The sequence below is a fragment of the Pezoporus wallicus genome, unplaced genomic scaffold (genome assembly GCF_028554395.1).
Source record: "Pezoporus wallicus isolate ANWC-B61680 ecotype Strahan unplaced genomic scaffold, APGP_CSIRO_Pwel_v1 contig_8042, whole genome shotgun sequence".
Lineage (NCBI taxonomy): Eukaryota > Metazoa > Chordata > Aves > Psittaciformes > Psittacidae > Pezoporus > Pezoporus wallicus.
In genome coordinates this window covers 4690440-4711238 of record NW_026639380.1, presented here as the reverse complement: position 1 = coordinate 4711238, position 20799 = coordinate 4690440, and the positions used below count along the sequence as shown (strand labels likewise).

General features: G+C 37.0%; 1 protein-coding gene across 3 annotated transcripts; it reads left to right on the top strand.

The window, feature by feature from the left end:
* The first annotated feature begins 668 nt into the window (after positions 1–668).
* On the top strand, positions 669–16132 carry MEMO1 (mediator of cell motility 1). Of its 3 annotated transcripts, none has more exons than XM_057414448.1 (8): positions 669–827; positions 3177–3245; positions 5194–5306; positions 6655–6766; positions 7712–7854; positions 9000–9076; positions 14028–14132; positions 15446–16132. In XM_057414448.1, exons 1-8 carry the CDS (start codon positions 715–717, stop codon positions 15575–15577), a joined length of 864 nt encoding a protein of 287 aa, XP_057270431.1. In that variant the 5' UTR covers positions 669–714; the 3' UTR covers positions 15578–16132. The 3 variants fall into 3 exon arrangements, with proteins under 3 accessions (XP_057270431.1, XP_057270432.1, XP_057270433.1); XM_057414449.1 differs by lacking the exon at positions 669–827 and adding an exon at positions 4529–4645; XM_057414450.1 differs by lacking the exons at positions 669–827; positions 7712–7854 and having other exon boundaries at positions 3179–3245.
* Positions 16133–20799: the final 4667 nt, after the last annotated feature.

Below are 20799 nucleotides of genomic sequence, written 5' to 3'. Positions count from 1 at the left end.
AGCTAATTGAACTGGGAATATTTGCCACTTGCTGAGATACAGAATTTAATTAAAAAAAAAAACAAAAAAAGTTAAATATTGGATTGACCAGTTACCAAACTTAATGTTGCCAAGAAGTTTATGTACTTATAGTATATGTTGATTCATGAGAAGTTGTAAGGCATTAGTATAAACATGGTGTCTTCTCACTTTTAGTGTCTTCAAGTGTATTTACAGATTTTTCAGGTTACAGTATGCTTTGTGTTCTGCTCTTATTCTTGCTGGATAATAACAAATGACTAAATACCATAGCCATTGTCTATCATGTCAGTATGTAAGGTTTTTGTGTTGCATGACCTTCCTGTGTTGGGCTCTCTGGTATATGTTGTGTTGACTTTTTACTTCTGAATTCTGCAAATACATTTACCAGAGGAATCAACCATCTGTTAGCCTCTTCTAAGACTGGCAGCCATTCCTTCTAATGATGAAATGGTATGTGCATCAGTCCACAGAGCAAGAACCAGTAAATATATGTTTGGATGCGCAATAAATGGACCTCTGGGCTAGGAGGTTGAAACTTTCCTGCTGCAGCCCTTAGTGTTATAGACATGTCAGGTTTACTTTTTTTTTTTGAGATTTAAACACAGGCTTTGATATTTAAGAAGATTTTAAATCTGTTGGACTTTTGGATATTATTTGTTAATTCTTGAAGTATTTTAGGTGTTCATTTATTCTATGGCCTTAGTATTTTCTTGTCTCTTCATAGGACCCCAGCTGAATGCACAACTAGAAGGCTGGCTTTCTCAAGTACAGTCCACAAAAAGACCTGCTAGAGCCATTATTGCACCGTAAGTTTGAAATCTGCTTTTAGTCTATATATAATACCTAATTTGTTAAATGCTGCTTTATTTTGAGTGCTTTTTTTGAAAACTGCTAAAAGCTAGTATTTAACTGAAAGGAATGTTGCATGGTTTCTAAACAAGTATTTTGGATATGGCATAGAATGAAAGAAATCTGTGCGCATTTTGGTACAGGATTAGTTTCCTTTTGCTGATGGACTGCAGACATAACATTTATTTGTGATGCAGGAAAACAGATAAGAGGTGTATTAGTGGAGTGGCAGTCTAAGGGGACAGCTGTTTTAATGCACTTCTAGTGTAGAACAGCTATATTTATTTAAAAAAAACTAAACCTACACAAAACCAAAACTCCAGCATCCCATTCCCCCCCCCCCCCCCAGTCAAAACTTAGCAAAGCTTAAACTGAAAAAGTAGTGAAACATTATTCAGTTATCTGGAATGGTTTACTTTTGTCATTTTAGTTGGGATTTTTTGGGGTTTGGTGGGTTGGTTTGGTTTTGGTTTTGTTTGGGTGCTTTTTGTCCACAGCAGAAATAGGGATTATCTAAACTATTTAAGTAGAGTTCAATTTCCTGAAGGTAGCTGAGACATACAATAAGAAAAGTATGTTTGTTATTCCAATTATTATAAGTTGAAAGGAAACACTAGAAGCACCACCTTGAAAATGATGTTTTTCCTGTGCTAAGATACTGTTTGGAGTATTCCATAATAGCATTGAATGTGCAGAAGAAATTGCTCCAAATCTGCCATAGTCTTTCTTGCAGAAATGTCAGGAGAGAGTCCTTTTAGCTGCAGATTAGGTAACCCGGGTTCTTTTTCCAGAATTGCTGGAGGTCTTCCAGTGGTCTCACAAAATTATTCCATTAACCATGCCTTTGTTTTCCCACCTGTAAAGTGCGATATGGCTAATATTTTTGTGAAAGACTGAAGAAACCTGAAGCAGAGGAGACCTTTCAGGGGCTCTTCTGACATTGTCAGATAACATACCTTGCCAGCTCACAAATCTCAGTGTCCTATTTAACCTGTGTTAGTGCCTTTCTGAGTGCTTTAGAATGAGTGAGGAAAGTGACACTGATGTAAAAAAAACCAAAACCAAAAAAAAACAAAACAGAAAACAAACCCAGGGTGATTTTGAGGATAATTAGTTCCAGGTATCGCTCTGTGGATGAATATACATGCATGTGAGCATACATACATAAAAGTAAAAATAAAATCCTCCAGTGGTGGGGGGCTTGTATCTTCAACAGCCTGTATGTCCCTGGACTTGCAGCATGTATAATTCTCAGTATTATTGTGTAAAATTATTGTATAATTCTCAGTATTATTTGAGAGTAATATAAATACAATACAATAAAAAGTAAGTATAAATGCAGTAATAATATTTTTATTATTGTATAATATCTCACTATTATTGTGTAAGTATTATTGTGAAAAACTGTAGTTGTGTTGTTGCACATACTTGACTCAAACAATAACTATCTAGCTAGAGGCACAAGTGCTCCAGAGGTGATGTGGCCCAAATGCTGTGCAATGTGAGCATGGCGTTCTGTTGGAACCATGCTGCTGACTGTGTGTTGTTCACTTGGCCTGGGACACTGGGGAATCAACACTGTCTGGACTGAATGCTTTTAGCATTGTAAACAGAATCTTCACCTGGTTTTAACAGTCTTGAAGGGAATGGGTCTTAAGATTTAGATGTGATAGTTGAAGCAAGCAGTCAGAATAATTATGAGTGTTTTTGTAGTGCACACAGGAGCACAAGTTGAGAAAGGCTCCAGGCCAGAGTGATAGGAAATGATGCAGCATGTATTGCATTCTCTGTGGTAAAAGCTATCTTGCTGCATTCCACTCTTTGCCTTGTGTCCATTCATTCTATTGCTGAGAGCATTTTTATTCTGTTTATCTGCTGTAAGGTAGTTCTCTTTTCCAGACCCCTGTACTGTCATTATACTCAGTTACTGATGTGTGGTTAGAAGAGCTTTCTCCAGCAGCTTGCTATTTCCGTGTCCCCTGGCTGTACTCTTAACATTATCATGAGCTTTTGATAATACGCAGTTGTGTAGTCTGCCTAGCAGTATCTTTTACAAGGAACAAAAGGTGCTTTGATCTGGAGACTTACTTTCAAGTAGATGTTCTTCAGCACATACCTCTTGTACATTCAGTATTGAAACAGTGCTCTCCATCTCTTTCAGGAGTTGACTTTTGGATCACTCTTGCTTTTTCTAGTTCCTTGGGGACAAATAATATTTATGATATTATAATTTAATAGCAATATCAACATATGAAGATGTTAAACAGTATTCAACATATTAACATTTTGTACACCTTGATTTGTAGCCATGCAGGGTATACTTATTGTGGATCTTGTGCTGCCCATGCTTACAAACAAGTGGATCCTAATATTACGTAAGTATTGAAGTTTTTCTATACAAAGTGTAAGACAATGCCATTGCAATTCTCTTGAGAAACTGAATGTGCTTTTTACATTCTTACAACACAAATTTTACGGATTTTAGTTTTATACCCTTTTTAGTCTTTTATCCATCCCTTCTGTTGTGACATCATAAATGTTCAAATTGTTTGGATGTTACAATAGAAAAAATAATGCATTATTGTTGAAATTGAACATGTAAAGCACTCTTAAAAAATTATTGAGGTTTTGGTTGCTAACTTTTTAGAAGGGAGGGGGTTAACCCTGTTCTTTTTGCAGGTAATAACCTTCAATTTACTTTATTGTTCGATGTTCTAATGCTTTTATAAAAGCCCAAGATGTTTTGTTTTGTTTAAGTGGTCACAGGGTGTCTTTGTTTCTTTTCCTTTTCTTCGTGTTCTTCTTTTTGTTGTTTTTTGTTGGAGGTTTTGTTTAAGTATATTAAAAATCTTGATTATGAGCCTGCATTGGTTTTTCAGTGCAGGATTATAGGCTGAATGCTACCGGGATTCTCTTCTGCTGTGGAGAAAGTGACCAGTGTGTATATATAATATTTGAAGGCAGTGAAAATTAGTTGTAATGATTTTAAGTGGACTTACGTTTCTAACAGCACAGCTGTTTAAAAGAGGAGAAAAAGCCCAACACAGTACTGTAGTCTGTGCCTGTCTCTGAAAATATGAATCCAGTTGTTCTGTGTTAAAATAATATAATTTTTATGTGTTCTGCTGAGTGCAACAGTTTTTTAAAGGACAAAAGTTTAAAACATCGTTAGTATTTACTTAAAGTATGTATTTTGAAATGTTAATATAAAAACTGGCTATGTCTGTCAGTTGCTTATGTGATAGCGTTGTAATGAAGGAAATGGTTTTGATTCTTGCTAAACTGTTGTAATCAGAGTGAAAGTAACTTTATGGTGTGACAGATATCTAGCTTCTCTAAAATATCTAGAGCAAGTTGCATTCCCCAGGTTCACTGACGTGGAGTTGATTCAGCTTTCTGGATCATTTGCTGTTTCACCACAAGGGATGTTTACAATTCATCTTTCAGCTGAACTATTGCGTGTTTGGATATTTTGTTTTTATGAGCCCTGTAAAAAGTTTTAGTATTTTACTATAGCTTGCTACAGCTCTCCACATGTAAAGTTGGGGGGAAAACTTTACCTGTCTCCCACCCCTTTAGTTCAGTGCCAGGAGCAGAATATGATCCTGAATCTGAAAAGCTGAATTTCCTATAGGTTGTGTTCTGTTTTTTCTTTAAGTCCTGTGGCAGGAGACCCTTAACATCTAATCAAGAGCCATGAACTGAGGAGTTGATGAAATAACATCATGGTGACGTGTGAAAGCTTGCAGTGTCGGCTAAAGCTACGAATGTGCAGGTCCAAGTCCCTGTTGTTGATGCAACAGCTGGATAAAAATAGCATTTGGGAATGACTTAAATTTGAATGTAGTTAAATCTGAAGTAAAGTTAATCAAGTAAATAAGCAAAAAGCTCTGAATAGGTGCTAAATCCGTAATCCTCATTTGAGGGTACGTATCTGTAATTGTTGAAGGTGTTATGTAACTGAAGGTTGTGTTATTCCAAGGAGAGAATCCAAAAATCTTCTAAGGGACTATAATGCATCATTCAGCCTCCAAATGAGTCCAGTTGAACAGATTATCTAGCTGATGCGTGCCCTCTGATATACAACCTGCTTAAGAGGTTTAAGGCTATCGAAGCATTACTGAACAGATCCCATGATCGTTTCTGAGATATCAAGCAAGACCATGGGCTGATCTGTGGTCTTTACACACAGCAGAGTAAAACTCTACAGGTAACCACCAGAAAGTATCGCTTTGTACATTTTTATTGAACTTGTTACTCTAAACCAAACGTCTGTACAATTGCAGCTGTCTGAACTGTGGGCTTTTGTGTTAACTGTTGTAGCCGAAAAATTTTCATTCTTGGGCCTTCCCACCACGTGCCCCTTTCCCGATGCGCACTTTCCAGTGTGGACATTTATAGAACACCTCTGTATGATCTCCGAATTGACCAAAAGAGTAAGTGCATGATAAAGCTTGCATCTTGAAGATTGCTGTAGCTTGAGTATTAACTGGTACTGCAGTGCTGAGGACTCTTGTTGCAGGGAACTTGATTGCTTTTATATGTATACAAGTACAAACCTGTTTTACTGCAATGAAAGCTAACTTCTGACAGATTCTGGTGGTTGCAGGGACTGCTGTATTACAACCTTAATGTGTCTCTTGCTCCTGAAAGTAAAGAATTCTCAGTCTTTGCTTATCTTTTCCATTTTGAATTGAGCCTCTTGACAAGTGGCCTTTAAAGGGGATCTTGAAAATAAAACACGTCACATTTGAATAATAGCCCGCTACACACCTGCTTAATTGTTCCATGAGGGATTCTGTCTGCAAAGAAAGATACTGCTATAGTTGGTTTGAGTTTATTTCTGATAGAGGAGTAACAGAGGAACAAAAAGCTGCTTTTATTCGTTGCATTATAGCATGTGACTTTAACTGGCAGAGAACCTACAGAACTTAAAACCTGTTAGTTAGCCCATGAAATACTAGTCTTTTAGACTAAGCATAAAGGTGCAAGGAAGAGAAATGTCATGTTTTGCCTTTCACACATTTTGAGGTATACCTAAATAATACAGTATCTTTTTCAGAAGGACTGAGTAGCGCACATGTGTTGCTATTTCATCATGATTATGATGAAGCAAGCTAGTTCAGGCTTTCTTCATAGCACTTGCAGAAATTTCCTTGGGTAACAAGTGTTTTGGTTTCTGTAGAACTCCTTTATGGAGTGGAGAAGGAGGAACAGTTCCACATCAAATTCCTTGTCTCGTGGAGAGTTTTCAGAATGTAGAGATGACTGCATACCACCAGGCACACTTGGGAGTAGAAAAGATAACTTATAAGTGTGGCGTACTTAATTTTTTTCTGTCTCTAGATTTCATGATTCAATTAATAATGAATTGTATTAAATCGTAATACATCCAGGACTTGCTCAGCTGATCAGCAGTTTATTATTTTTTTTAATGTATGTATGTATTTAAACATATGATGGTGTAGTCAGTGACTGGAAAACGGCATGCATATTTTCAAGTGTGTTTTTTTGTGTTACTTAGATTTTGTACCATGACTGAAAATCTTTTTTCAACATAGTAACACACTTATTTTGTAAAATGAATCAATTTATCAGTTTGAGTTGAACATAATTTTAATCCTAATTTTAAAAATAAGTGGTTTATGATGACAGCCCTTATAGTCAAATAACTTTTTATATCAGGCTTGTTCAGGTGAAGATGCACTGTAGCTTGCTTTACAGTGTTTTGTTGTTTGGCTGTTTTTTTTTAAGTAGTAAAAAATAATCTTTAATTCATTTCAGTTTATGGAGAATTGTGGAAGACTGGAATGTTTGAGCGTATGTCCCTACAGACAGATGAAGATGAACACAGTATTGAAATGCATTTGCCTTACACTGCTAAAGCCATGGAAAGGTACTAGGGCTAACTACTACTTCTATAAGAATGAGCATTATGTACATCAAATGTTTGAACTACCCTTTATGGTATATAATATGCTCCACACCCACCAATAAAACTTTTGAGGAGGATCAGGACAGAGACTAGGATTAGATGCTGTAGTAGAAACTGAGGGGAGCAAACACCTGCATGATGAAATTTTAACACCCCTTATAAGCAAGGTTGTATGGTTATATTGACTTAATATAGTTAAAATCAGATATGCCTTCATGAGTCTTTCTCAATAGTTGGTTTTTTTTGTTTTATTGGGGGGGGTATTTTGTTGGTTGGTTTGTTTGGGTTTTTTTTTTTCTTTCGCAATGCATCTCTGAAAAGTTCAAACACTAATAGGTGTTTTCTGTGGAGTTTTAAATTTGTTCAGAACATTAATATTTAATACTGACTTTTAAATTAGGGTTCTGTCTATGTTTGCTATTTCAGATAAGTACTTTGAATAATTTTAAAGGCCATAATATTTGTCAATTTGTGGTGGTTATTTACCACACACATGCTTTTTTAATTCTATAGTATTTGTAAATGTTTTTGGAATATCAATATACAATCTGGGTTCTGTCTTGAGCATTTTCATATATGTTGAAAAATTACCCAACAGTTGTGCAGCATCTATACAGGAAGAATTTTATTCTTGCTGTAATTGCTGGTTTCCTTGTGTCTTGTCTTTCTGTTTGCCTGGTGTTTTTACATTGCAGCAAAGACAAATACTGTTGGGGGGGCGGTGGGTGTTTTCTGAAACTGAAGTACTTTCAGGTTCTGAAACAACTTTCTAGTATGACCTTATTAAATTAACTGCATCTTCAACTCAGTAGTGCCCTTTTAAAACATTCTGCAGTTTCAGTTAGCGAGCCCTGTAAGAACTTCAGATGTTACTTGAATTACAACCTCTTTTCTTTTGCTTATAAGCCATAAGGATGAGTTTACTATTATTCCTGTGTTGGTCGGAGCACTGAGTGAGTCAAAAGAGCAGGAATTTGGAAAACTCTTCAGTAAATACCTAGCTGATCCTAGTAACCTCTTTGTGGTTTCTTCTGACTTTTGCCATTGGGGTAAGTTTCACATCTCTTCATTATAAGATGAATATCCATAGTGATTTTCAGATAATGTGTTTTATTAAACATTGAACGTTTTAACTTCTGGTAAATGCATCTTTGAAACTTAAGTGCCTTCTGTAAAGTAAAATGGGGTTTTCTTCTTTTAATCTAGAACAATAGATGAAAAATATTAATGTGGTAATGTGTTTTCAGTATAGTGGAGGCAATAAATGGTGAAGATGTATGGGTTTATATGCCTCTCTTTATTGTTGCAATAAAATAATTGTCTGAAGTTTCTTGCTCTTTTTACTCTTCTAAGCACTTCAAAGCAACTTGCAAAACTAATTAGCTAAAAATTCACTGGACATGACAACATCCCTCTGATGGAAGTAAGCTTTGTATGTTTTACTGCTGGGTAAGGTAGCAGATGGAGTATTTATGCCAATTGATCAGAGCTATTCCAGTTCATCTTGGTGGCAGAACTATAAAGATTCCAGAAGCTTTGACTTCTGTCCTGCTTTAACACTTTATTTTTCTTTCAAGTGTAATAATAGCTGGAAAAGAGACTGCTTCAGAATGATACGTTTTGTGTTACACAACAGACCTTCTTTCCTTTTTTCATTGTCATCTTTGGTCAACTTGTATATTTAAGTGCATATTTTAATCATCTTTGAATTGTGACATAGGTGGAGGTATATAAGAATGACATGGGTTCTGTTATAGATAATGAATCATTTAGAGCTGTTCATTAAATTATCACAAACTTCTTTTAGTTTACTGTGGATATTATTGTCCAAGAGAAGTAGTCCGGCTCCAGGGTTGACTGTCAAGAGGGATAGTGAAACAAATGTTGTTTTACTTTTTAATTTGTAGAATTGGATTCCAAGGCAATAACAGGCAACTAATAAGTGATACTGCAGTGTCGGTTCTACATAGGTTTTTCTTTAGGAATACAGCTGCCCATCATGTATTTTTTTTCTTCATTTCTGGGCTGCTACTTTGATGATTGCCCTAGAAGTTCCTCAGTGGAGCTAAAAAGTATAAAATAATGAAGATTACTACTTTAAAAATATTATAATTGAAATTATTTAGTAAGTACTAGGGAGTGTTTTAGCTACGATTTTTCCCTTTTTTATTTTATACATGGTTTTTGTTTCAAGGTCAGAGGTTCCGTTACAGTTACTATGATGAATCCCAAGGAGAAATTTATAGATCCATTGAGCACCTAGATAAAATGGTAAGTTTTCAGATTTGGTGGAACTAACTAACAAATTTCTCCTGTACCTTACGTTTCTTTGAACACTTTAGAAATTTCTCTAACAAAATCTCATAGATTAGCTATTTTATTGAATGCTTTTCCTATGTTTACCATAGTAAGAATTTAGCTGTTGTTTTTAGCTAGTGTCCTCCATTTTTATTGACTGAGCACAGTATATTGTGGATATAATCTAGTGAGCATAATTTATGAGAATAAATGCATGTTTGCCTACCTAAAATGCCCTAGTGTAATGTAATTCCTGTCCAAATACCCTCCTATGTTTTTGGGAAGCAATAAGAATTATGAATGGAGTATTGTGGTAGTTCAGGCTTAACAGCTGTGATACCTGCTTATCAAAACAGCATTGTGATTATGCTAATAGTTTCAGCGACATCCATTTTGAGGAGGAAATGCTGTACAGTATTGTGCTGGTGAGGAAAACAAAAGTCATTGTTTTCTCAGGAGTATTCTTTCCCCCTGCCCCTTACTCTGTAGTAGGTGGTGGGGAAAAGCAGTAGACCATACTTCCTTCTGGGTTTGGCAAACAGCTAAAGGAATGCTAAATACATAAGGACCATGATGCCAGTTACATGGCATTTTCTTTGCAGCCACAGCAGCCAAGGATTTCTTTGTAAATGAGAAAAAACTGTGTTAATGTTAAAGACTATACTTATGGCACAGAATAGAAGTAATTCTTCTGGAAATACGTAACCTTTAAATTTATTTTAAAATTGTTCGGATCATTCATGTAACTTCTGTAAAATCTGTTACAAGAAAGAACTGTTGTTATTTGGGGCACGTTAACTTTTTCCTTGTCTTGAAAGAATAAATCTTGTCTGCTGGAGATCCCTGGAGTTTTTTGCTTTCTGTATTAACCTCTTTGTTTTTCCACTATTCATCGCTGGAATGGAAACAGTAAATTTAAACATTAAATTTGCCTTAATTCTATTTATACCAATTCTTGTTGTAGGTTGAGAGGTTTCTCTATAAAGACAAGTGTGTTTCTACAAAGTCCCAGAATTTGAAGCTGAGTGTTTTTGCAAGAGCAGATTAAGGTGCATTAGCGTACATTAGTTTCCCCTTGTTAATTTCTGTGGTGAAAGCTTGTAGGAAGACTGGACTTTCACATTTAATTAGTGAAAATGTTGAAAATCATGTCTACTGTTTAATACCTATGAAAATAATGCTTCAATCTTAAGTTTAACTGGAAAACTAAACATGCTGCATGGCAATATACTGTTATTACTTTGTCTATTTCATGCCATATATGAACACATTACTCTGTATTCAAACTCTACAGAGTGGGTTTTCCTATTACTGGCTCGATAATTTTACTGGACTGAACTAGTGAAGCAGTTAGCTGAGCACTTTGTGAGCGGGAAGGTATTTTGGGTTAAAGATTAAATTACTTTTCCTTAGAAATACCCTTGTGGGAGGACAGTGGTCTCTTCCTCATTTAGACTGGACATTAAGTATGGATGCATGGTGATTTTCCTGGCTAGTGCATAAACAGTGCTAAATGCTTTGGGCATTGAAGATTTACTAACCTGGTAGCTGCTCTGAGAAATTTTATTTGCTGTAATGTTAAGTTAGCACCCTTAGACTCCAGCATAAAAAATACAGAGTAGTAAACATTGCTGGGCAGATGTTGGTTTCTCCATGGTAACTCTTAATGTGACTGCTGTTACTCTGGGGGTACCACAGTACACCTTGTAAAGTGACGGTGATGAAAGGAGTAATAATAGGGGTGCATTAAGGGACAATCCTCAAATGAAGAGTTATAATTGAGCAGCTGATGTGCAGCAATTTGTTTGTATATCATAACCTGATATATATATATATATTTTTAAATAAAAGTGGGGAAGTATTCTGTAAGATGTCAGAGAACCACAGAATGATTTAGGTTGGAAGGGACCTTAAAAACATCTAATTCCAGCCCTCTGTCGTTGAAGAGTAATCATTTTTTTATTAAGGCTAGCCAGAAAATGCAGACTGCTCGCTTCAGTCTTCACTGCCAGGTTGCTCATTTTATATCTACTTGTGAAACCTTATGTTTCTCTTGGGTCAATAGGAGGATGCTGTTACCCTGGATGTTGAAGGCGTAGGATAATGCAGGTGCTGAAGAGAACAGTCAGAAGTTGTTGTGCAGGAGCCATGCATAGCATGGGTGACTTCTCAGGTGGCTCTAATGAACTGCCGAGTTCTCGGCTTCTGTAGTGCTGCTGTGATGTGCCAGCACCTTTCACAGTGCCCCAGCCTGGGAAGGCTTCTTAGCTTGAGCATAATGCATAAGTGTGAAGAAGTAACTGGTTGTAAACTTGAGCTTGACCAGCCAAAGGATTATTGGAGCATAGCATAAAATAAGCCTGTGGGTTGGTTGAGTTCGTTTTGGTTCTGGGTTTTTCGGTATACTTATAGAAGCTTGATCCTATAAGGGATTATATTTAACTGCTTTTAATCATATTAAGGACACTTGCTAAGATATTGCAGATTCCATTTGCAGTGTCTGGTTAACTGAGATATGCAATTTCTATGTGGTGCCATAATAACCATGTGATAAACTGCAGAACTGTGTGATGCATTTTTATCATGTGGATTTTGTTGTGTATTTTAACTGTGTTTTATTTCTCTAACAATCAGAAGTATGAAGCTCATAATTTTCAGTATTCAAATTAACTCAGCAAGGCATGGTTTGGAACAATCTGACAAAACTGTTTCCATTGTTCCTCAAAACCATTTGCACTGAGAAACAAGCTTGGTAGCCTTTCTCCTCTGCCATGATGATTTTTAAATCCAGAAGATTAAAAAGTTTAGTACAGCTGAATGCTTATAAGGATATGTATTAATACGCATTTCCTATGGGTTTTCTCCAATCTGTGATGTACAGAGCTCTGTTAGCATTTTCTGGGATGAACTGCACAGCTCTAAATGTTTTGCAGTGCTGAACTGTTCATTGAAATAAGCTTACTAGGCATTCTGATAAATCCATGTCCATTCAAGACACATGCTCAAATGCCTCTGCCCAGTATGTTCCAGTGACTTACAGCTACAAAATGAGTCTCTCAACTGAGCAACCATTTTTATTTTTTTTTTTTTTTAAAGTTGTGGAAAGGTTTACAATGGATAAAACGTATTCTTATGAGCTCTTCAACGTTTAGTTTCACTTGAGTGTTTTATTAAGTTTGGTTCTGCTTTCTGCTGCTATGTATTGACATACACATTTTACAAGCAAACGGATGGTTCAAAGACATGCAGCTTAAACTTTAGAAATGCAATGGTAACTATGTAATCACTGCTAGTTAGAGAATAGCTGCCTTTATGAGTTTTTTGGCACTCATTTAAGTTCTGTAGATCTGGAGTAACAGCTGTAATTACTGGCCAGGGGTCCAAACACCCTCTCCATGACTCTGGAAGAACAGCCCTTACCAGCAGTTGATAGCATAGTTTAGTTTTATTTTCCATAGAATTTATCCCTTTCTGAATTCATTTTATGTCTGTTTTTAATTAAAAGTACACAAAGGTGCTGGTTATGGTTCCTGTTTGCTAATCCTCCCTGAGTCTCCTGGGAATCTCCAGCTCCTCACTTGCAGACTGGGATCCAGTCTGAATAATTGGTATATCTGCCAGATCAGCCAGCACCCTTGCAATGCAGTTACCATATTCCACTCTTGAGGTGCAGACTTCAGACAGACTGACTGCTTCCTGCGTCGTGATTTCTCCTTGCATCACCCACACTTACCAAAAGCAGGGGAAGGGGCTGGGAAAATAGCAGAAACCTTAAGAGAAATTCTCTCCCTTTCTGATATCAACCTCCTGTTGTTCCTATGCGAAGTATATGGGTTTTTTTCTAACCTCTGAGGAAAACCTTCCTGTTTCATCATCTCCATCTAAGCAGCACAGCTGTATGTCTTACTGAATTAGTTTCTGGAGCTCATTTACCTGGTGAAGGGAGTTAATCCTTTTCAGAGGAAGGAAATGCACAGGAGGATAGAGTCTACTAATACAGGCAAAATAGCAAAGCCATGATAAAACCCAGACAATAATTGATTTAGACTTGTTTTACATTACTTTCATTGTATTTGATCTGCTCTGTGGGATGGGGTATGAGTAGGCTGTATCTGGAGTTGTAGGATTCTTTTTGCTTTTAGGACCTCAAATGTTTGTATATGGGGAAGGGTTTGTTTCCATGCATATGCTAGTTTTCATAGTATGACTCTGTGGGATCCTGGGTCTCATGGAGTGTGGATGGAGAAAAGATGTATATATGTGACTGCCTTATGTAAAGTGGAAGTATCATCTTCTGGCTCTTAAGTCATGCACCAACTTTATAGTGCTTCAGAGATGTTCTGGATTTGCTTTTTATGCACTGAGCAGATGGCTAGCCTGTGCCCAGATCAACTGCCTTGCATGTGTGATGTGTCCAGGATACATTACATTTGCTACATGCTTGAATTGCATATTTGTGTGTATTGATGATTTGCCTAGGGTTTTTGGACATCCAGAAGTCCTAGGCAGATGCTCAGCCGTGACTTCTGTTAAGGGGAGAGGAGATAGAAGCAAAAAATATTTGTATTTTGCCCTTTTCGTCACTTTGTCTGCTTACTGCTATACAAAATCCTATGGAAGTAGGGCACCACTGGAGGTGGGGATCAGCTAGTCTGCAAGAAGAGATTTTTTAACATGAGCTTCACTGGTATCTGCTGAGATAGCTTCACAGATACATAGCTCATTGACAGCTTTGGAAGAGGTCCTGCACTTTCAGTTTGGCAAGGAATAGCAACAAGATGACTACAAGCTATTGCCTTGATATCCTTGATACAAAGTAGAGGGGTTTTTCCTCTTGAAGTATTCTGTGTTGTCATAAATAGGTGATGTATAAACACCTGCTTATGAATGCGTGAAGTAATCACTGCAATTGGTTCTTTTTCAGGGTATGAGCATTATAGAGCAGCTAGATCCTGTATCTTTTAGCAATTACTTGAAGAAATACCATAATACAATATGTGGAAGACATCCTATTGGCGTATTATTAAATGTAAGTAATGCTTGATTTGTTGAAAAATCTAACTTTTAGCAAGATGCTTACATATATTTTAAACACAACATTGCTGGAGTATTCCTTAGTTCTAAAATGGCAAGTTTTGAATTCATTTTTCCAAGTGTTCTCAGTTTGGTCTCCAATTTCCATGTCTTGCTTATAGACAACTGTAAGCTCTTCCAAGGGCTGAGGGTTTTCAGTTCTCTAAGGGAGATGAGATACCATACTCCTTTTGAATTTCAATGAAATGCAATCATTTGCTTTCTCCTGGCCCTAAATAAATGAATAAATCCATCTCCCTGAAGAAGTGCATACTTAATCTATTGAATCAGTACTTACAAACCTGTATATATCTTTTCTGTATTGCTATTAGCTAGCTATTGTGAGTGCCTTATGATGTCTGGCAGAGTTTTTGGGTTTTGCAAATAAGATGAGAGATTGCTTCTGTAAGTATTAGTGCAGTGCACTGTTAACTCATAAATTGACAGCAATTAAAATTCAGATTAACTGGTATTTTCTAGTTTATGTATTCTGCTTTGGTGATCCAGTGCAGGCATAAACCTGGCTTACCTTAGTTATCTTTACAGCATTGCTGGAATGCTGCAGATTTGTCATACTGCTTGAGTGAATCTTGCTCTATTATTACTGTAATTCAAATCTGAAACAGATAGCTTGTTAACCTTTTAAAAAGGGAAAATTTAGCTCACTGGAAATGTAATCCATATGAAGAACATATAGAGGGTCCTTTTAAAGTGAAGTCTATAAAAGTTTCTATGACCAATGTTAATATTAGGGATGCATGTAGCAAAATTCAGTACTATGACAACTCTGCAAAAATATCCAGCTCTTAACCTCAGATAATGATTAGTTTTGCAGTGAATCTGAGCTAAATTCTATTGATTCACTTTTGCCAGTTGTCGCACTTTACTAAATTATCTTGGTACGTTCTTTTTCCTTAATGGAAGAAATATGATTTTTAAAGTGTTAATAGTGTTGGGTTTTTCACTGTAACATCTGCATTTCTGTATGAATTCCCCATGGAACTGAAAGCATTGTTTCTAAAGGATCTATTTTGAAAGTGTTTTTAGTATTGCTTTGTAGGACTGCATGGATGTCCATAGCGCAGCAGGGGCAGTGTTAGTGAATGAAATGGCATTGAAATGAGTTAGGTCCACAAATTACTCAGAGATGCTTATATTATTATGAGAGGTGGTGCAAGGACCCATGGAGGGAGGGGTAAAGACAGGACTGAGAGCTAGAAAATGTCATAATTTCACTGATACCTTTTTTTAAACATTTTTTCTCTTCAGGCTATCAACGAGCTCCAGAAGAATGGGATGAACATGAGCTTTTCATTTTTGAATTATGCTCAGTCAAGCCAGTGTCGAAACTGGCAAGACAGCTCAGTGAGTTATGCAGCTGGAGCACTTATGGTCCACTGAACCGCTGAATGCTCAGGGATGGCACCTGCACACACCCTATATATGGGGTCCCAGCCTAGCCCTTACAAAGATACAGTCCCTGGTCTTTGGGTATACTGAAACCTCAAACTAATAGAACTCTTCTTTTCTAGTAGGTGTAGTCCTTCCTTAGTTTCAAGTCATTTAAAAATGCTTTCTTGTTTAGGACAGTGGAAGGAAGGCTGGTATCAAAACATTTTGTGATTTTTATTTTTTATTTTTCTGGGGGGGGAAAGACAATGGCTATGAAGGCATGGTGGCAGACAGTCCTTACAAAACATGTAAAGCATTTACCATATCCTAAATTTGCACTCTTTGCAGACCTGTGCACATATACTCAGCTTTCAGAATAGTTTTGCAAGTTGTAAACAGAAAAAGGGTGGAAGCTCTTGAATGAAAGGAAAAAAAAAAACCAATGCATTTATAAATGATCCTGTATTAGAATATAATAAAACTCCAGTATAGTCAGTTACTACCCGTGATGTACAACAGATATCTTCTATTTTAGTTGCTAATAAAGGGCTACACAAACCAAAATAGTCTGATTTAAACTTATTGCTTTGTGTTCTGTATGTGGCTGCTTGTTATTAACATTCTTTATCTTCAGTTCATATGCTTGATAATTCAGCCATTCTGTAAAATACTTCAGAATGTATTTTATCCTCAACAGTTGTTGTGACTGCTTCATTTAGAGTTTTTTTTTTTTATCTTAAACTTAGTGCACTATGAGTTCAGCTGTGCAAAAGAACTTAAAAAACCTTTTGTATATCCCGATTCTTTTTGGTTTACAGCTATCTATAAAATAGTATCTTTTAGTATGTGATACAAATTTGTATCAAAAATACACTTTTAATGATTTTATGCTGTTTGATTATTAAAGTGAAATAGATGCAGTATTTTTATTTGAAATGACAAACAGTAGCTTGAAAAAGATAATACTGAAAAGTATCTATCAAGCATTCATAGGCCACAAAAGCCATACACTGCTAAGCTCAAGCAGTTAATTCTTCAGAGATTTAATTGGGAGGGGAAGGTAAGGCCTCTTATTTATTTTTTTAGTTTTTATTCTTTCACTGTAGGTAGAATTGCTTCATGTTCTTCAAATATCATCACATCTTAAGAGTTCCTGAATTTTTTTCCAGCCAAAATAATGGTGTGATTATTTGAGTTAGCATTCCTGAAGATTTCCTTTCGTTCTGATAAATGCAAAGTAGGAAGACGGTTCTGGCTCATTGTCTAAATGGAGATTTCATTCCTTGGTATTTCACCTGCTGTCAAGCAAACCTCTTGGTACATTCAGCTTTTCTGAGTGGCAGAGGGGAATTTTGGAATTCAATTTAGATTATTTTTGAAAGCTGTGAATTGCTGCATACAAAATCTTCACCTGAAAGCATACTAGACATTTTGTAATCTTATCAAAATACCCTTTTTCAAACAGGCACTTCTTACACCACTTCTATCTTCCTTATCATAGTTGGCCACCATTTTAGTAGTAGGAGGTGAATGCTCCATTTATAAAATGAACTACTTTGCAGATGTTCAGAATGCATTCCAAATGCCAAACTCCTTTACATGTTTGTTGTTTCAGTTGCCTTATTGCTTGGCCTTGTTCTTGGAAAGTCTCAGCAGCAGACAGGTAAAAGAACTTTCAGATTACTTCCAACAGACCAGCAGGAAGGCTCTGCTGGTAAAACTGAATTCGTAGCCAGTCTTTATAAATACTTGTCTGACTGTGCCTTATTAAAAAAAAGTAGTTTTATCATGAAGATGTTTCTTTTTTTTTAATCTTTGGTGAATACAAGTTTAATTAGGACTCAGGTTTCCTTTAGTCTTATGCCAAATGCTTAATGCCATTCTTGAAATGCATAGTTAATTGGAATAGTGAAGTATATAATTTCTTCCTAAGGTAAACATAGTAATTAGCTCCTGAATACAAATGCCTGAGTTGCATCTCAGTTCTGTAAGATAGTTTTAATAAAAACAAAACTGGAAGAGCTTCAAGGGTATTGGTCAGCCGTTTTGCTCAGCACAATGTTACGAAATATCTTACAGTGAAAGCACTTCACATGTAAACTGTGTAATGTATTTCAGAATAAAGTTTCTAATTAAAATGGGAATTTCTGTGCCTACTAATAATAACCAGCAATGACAGTTCAGAAACCCATCCAGAGAGAAATTTAAAGCTTTGTGAAATTTGCTCTTAGAAAGCTTTTTTGTAAAAACCCTGTTTTGACTGACAGTACAAAATACCTTTAGGTGGGGTTGGAGGGAGCTGACTTTCAGTGCTCCATTTCCTGGTGTGTCGTTTGAAATGTGTCAAAGGAAAAGCAAATCATGTCCTGGAAAGATCTTCACTCAAGACTATAGTTTCATTATTTTATCTTTATCACACACTTTATTAAATATACACTTGAATATAGCATTATAGAACAGGGGGGTTCTGGTTTAAGACACTATGGAATGTTCCCAGTCCTGTTTGCTTTTGTGGAGGTTTCTTCTAAGCACAGGCTGGGCTTTGACCGCTTTTCTGGTGCAGTAAGTCCAGCTAGGGACATGATTCTCAGTCTGAAATAATTTTGGCATGTTCAATGCATAAAAATCTTGATTAAAATACTTCTTTGTTTTTTTTGTGTTCTTGCATTGTTCACAAAAGGCCTTTATGATTTTATTATTTCTTTTTTATGTTGTCTTTAAAAAGTGCTTTTAAAGTACTGTCTTCTTAATCCTTCAGCTTAAAGAATTTGACACCTAAATAGTAGGTCATCCACTGCTCTAGGTTTAGACTGGCAGAAGCAGAAGGTGGTGAATGCCTCAGTGGGCATCAGCAGCTGCCTCTCGTTCTTAATGGAGTGTGCCAAGGCCTGCCCCTCTCAGTGTGGTGCAAGGGAGGGGTGTCCACCTCAGCTTTCAGCCTTTGTCAGTTTGTAGTAGCTTTTGGCTTTATTTACTCTAAAAATCATGGCTCAAGTGGCTTTGATCCAGTGTTGTGTTCTAACTGAACTCTTACTCCAGTGCAGTCTCCCTTCCGACAGCCTTCGGAAATGCTAAGTTCACCCCGGCATTTTCAGGCCTAGCTCTTGCTCTCGGTGTTTCCCAGACAGGGGCTTGTTGTTGTGTCTCGGGATTCTAGATAATTGCTGTAGGGTTTACTAAGGAATTTCAGATTGACACTTTGAACACTGGAACGGGAGGCTGCTGTTTGACGCCTGCACACAAGGTCTAAGGGTACTTTGGCAAGTTCTTTCAGTGGTTGATGTACAATGTTACCAGTTCATGGTTTTCCCCCTTATTCCCTCAGGAAACATTGCTCTCCTGTGCCTCAAAGGAAGCTTTGCTTTCAAATGACATGACTCACCATGATTTGCAGTTGTTATCTCCTTGGGCTGAGTTCAGTGTGCCATCTACCACCTGACCCACTCTCAAAAGTTACCCAAACTATTAGATTCATAAAGAAGTGATTAAAGTCCCTCTATAGGTGATCTTCTGCTTTCCTTTTGTTAGAAACTTCCTGAAATTTACCCCTGAAGCCAGCCTATGAAAAGTCTTCAGTATGAAGAAGAACTGGATTTCAGGATCCAGTTTACTTCAGGGCCCACAGTGTAGCCAGATGGCCTTTTCAATAGATGGCTGCAAAACATGATCTGGAATTTGTGTGTGGGGATGAACTGACTGTTCTTTCAGTAATGCAAAATCTATTGTGTCTATTCTGATTGTTTCTAGAGTGATTTTATTCTTTTAATTAATATTTTTGTTTAATTCTGAAAACAATTTCTCCATGCATACTGCAGACAACTTCCAGATGCTTGGTGTCATTTCGGGTTTCTCTTATCCTGCATTAGCTGAAAACTCAGCATTGGCTTCTTTCTGTCTTGTCTGGTACCTGTTTATATGTACATTCCCTAATGCCGAGGTTTGAGATGTCTTTCCCAGTGCTTATACCCCAGGAATGAAAATGCCATGGTAGTGATATCCCTAAATTAAGACAGAAATTGTCAAGTTTGTTTGCTTGCTTGTGTTTTGGGGTTTTGGTTGAGGGGGGAGGTGGTGGTGGAGGCTTGGATCTTTTTGGGAAGGGCATAGAAATGAGGAGAATGGGCATTGATGGGGAAGAATATGGTTGCTTTTCCAATTTAATGTCAGCAACTGTTGTACTACCCTGTTTGGGAGCTGACGTGCTGCAAAATACTGCCCAGGGCAGCTGCGGGCTGGATGCCATTGTGGGAAGCCTGTTAGTGATACTTCAAAGAGAAGAAATGTTGGAGGTATTTTGTCAAGTGTAGCTCAATTGGTTGAAGCTTATGGGTGAGAATCCTGTGCTGATACCTTTATGTTACAGGTAAATAAGGTGTCTTATCCTTTATGCAAAGGTGATGGACCCCCACACTACCCAGTTTTCTAAGGTGATGTGTTTGGTTCTGAGTGGGTTTAAGAGAAGTAAATAATCTTCTCAGCCCTGTGACCTCCACTGACATTTATGTAAATATATATTCCCTACAAACAGTTCTGTATACAATTTTCAAAGCTTGTGAAACCAAAGTTATATAATTACTGTTTTCAAACAGAATAGTTTTATTTAAATCCCATGAAAAAATTACCTGGGGCCTCAAATCTGCTGTGAGCTGGTAATGAGACTTCAGATGTCAGTGATCTAGTATCTGCTCTGTATATGACAAAGCCCTAACTGGCAAGAAGAATAAAACATTGTATTAAGCATTAAACTAGGAACGATCTCAACCTAAACGTCTCAGATTTCTTTTTTTTTCCCTCTAATGCATTTTAAACCAACCTGTGGCTGCAGCTTCACAAGGCTGAGAACAGCAGTGCGCTTGGTTCAAGTCCCTTCTTCGTGAAATTTTATCTCTGTTACATTTTTCTGCTGACCTCTTGCAGCATGGAGTATTAGCATCACTTAAACTCCAAACTCCAGTAAACCAAACAAAAATCCTATAAGCGTATTTCTACAAAAAGTAGGAGGGAGTGCTTTAACCAGAAAGTAAACGTTATGAAGGCTGGGGCAAACCTGGGTGGGGGAGCTTCCTAAGCCACATCTGCACAGCAGGAGCCCTTGAGGAGGTGGGTGCCATAGCTGAGCAGGCAGTCCTCAGTGTTGGCTCAGACACCTGGCCCAAGGGGAAGGCCTTTTCCACTAAAGGCAGGTGAAGTCTCTTCTGATCAGCAGGACTCTTGAAAAAATGCTGCTGCTT

What these genes read in the sequence shown, in the direction of transcription:
- MEMO1 (XM_057414448.1), top strand. Translation starts at nt 715, where the DNA reads ATGGCCTTAGTATTTTCTTGTCTCTTCATAGGACCCCAGCTGAATGCA. An exon ending in TCTCCGAATTGACCAAAAGA is followed by an intron (nt 5,307 to 6,654) that starts GTAAGTGCATGA and finishes AATTCATTTCAG; the next exon opens with TTTATGGAGAATTGTGGAAG. An exon ending in ACTGCTAAAGCCATGGAAAG is followed by an intron (nt 6,767 to 7,711) that starts GTACTAGGGCTA and finishes TTTGCTTATAAG; the next exon opens with CCATAAGGATGAGTTTACTA.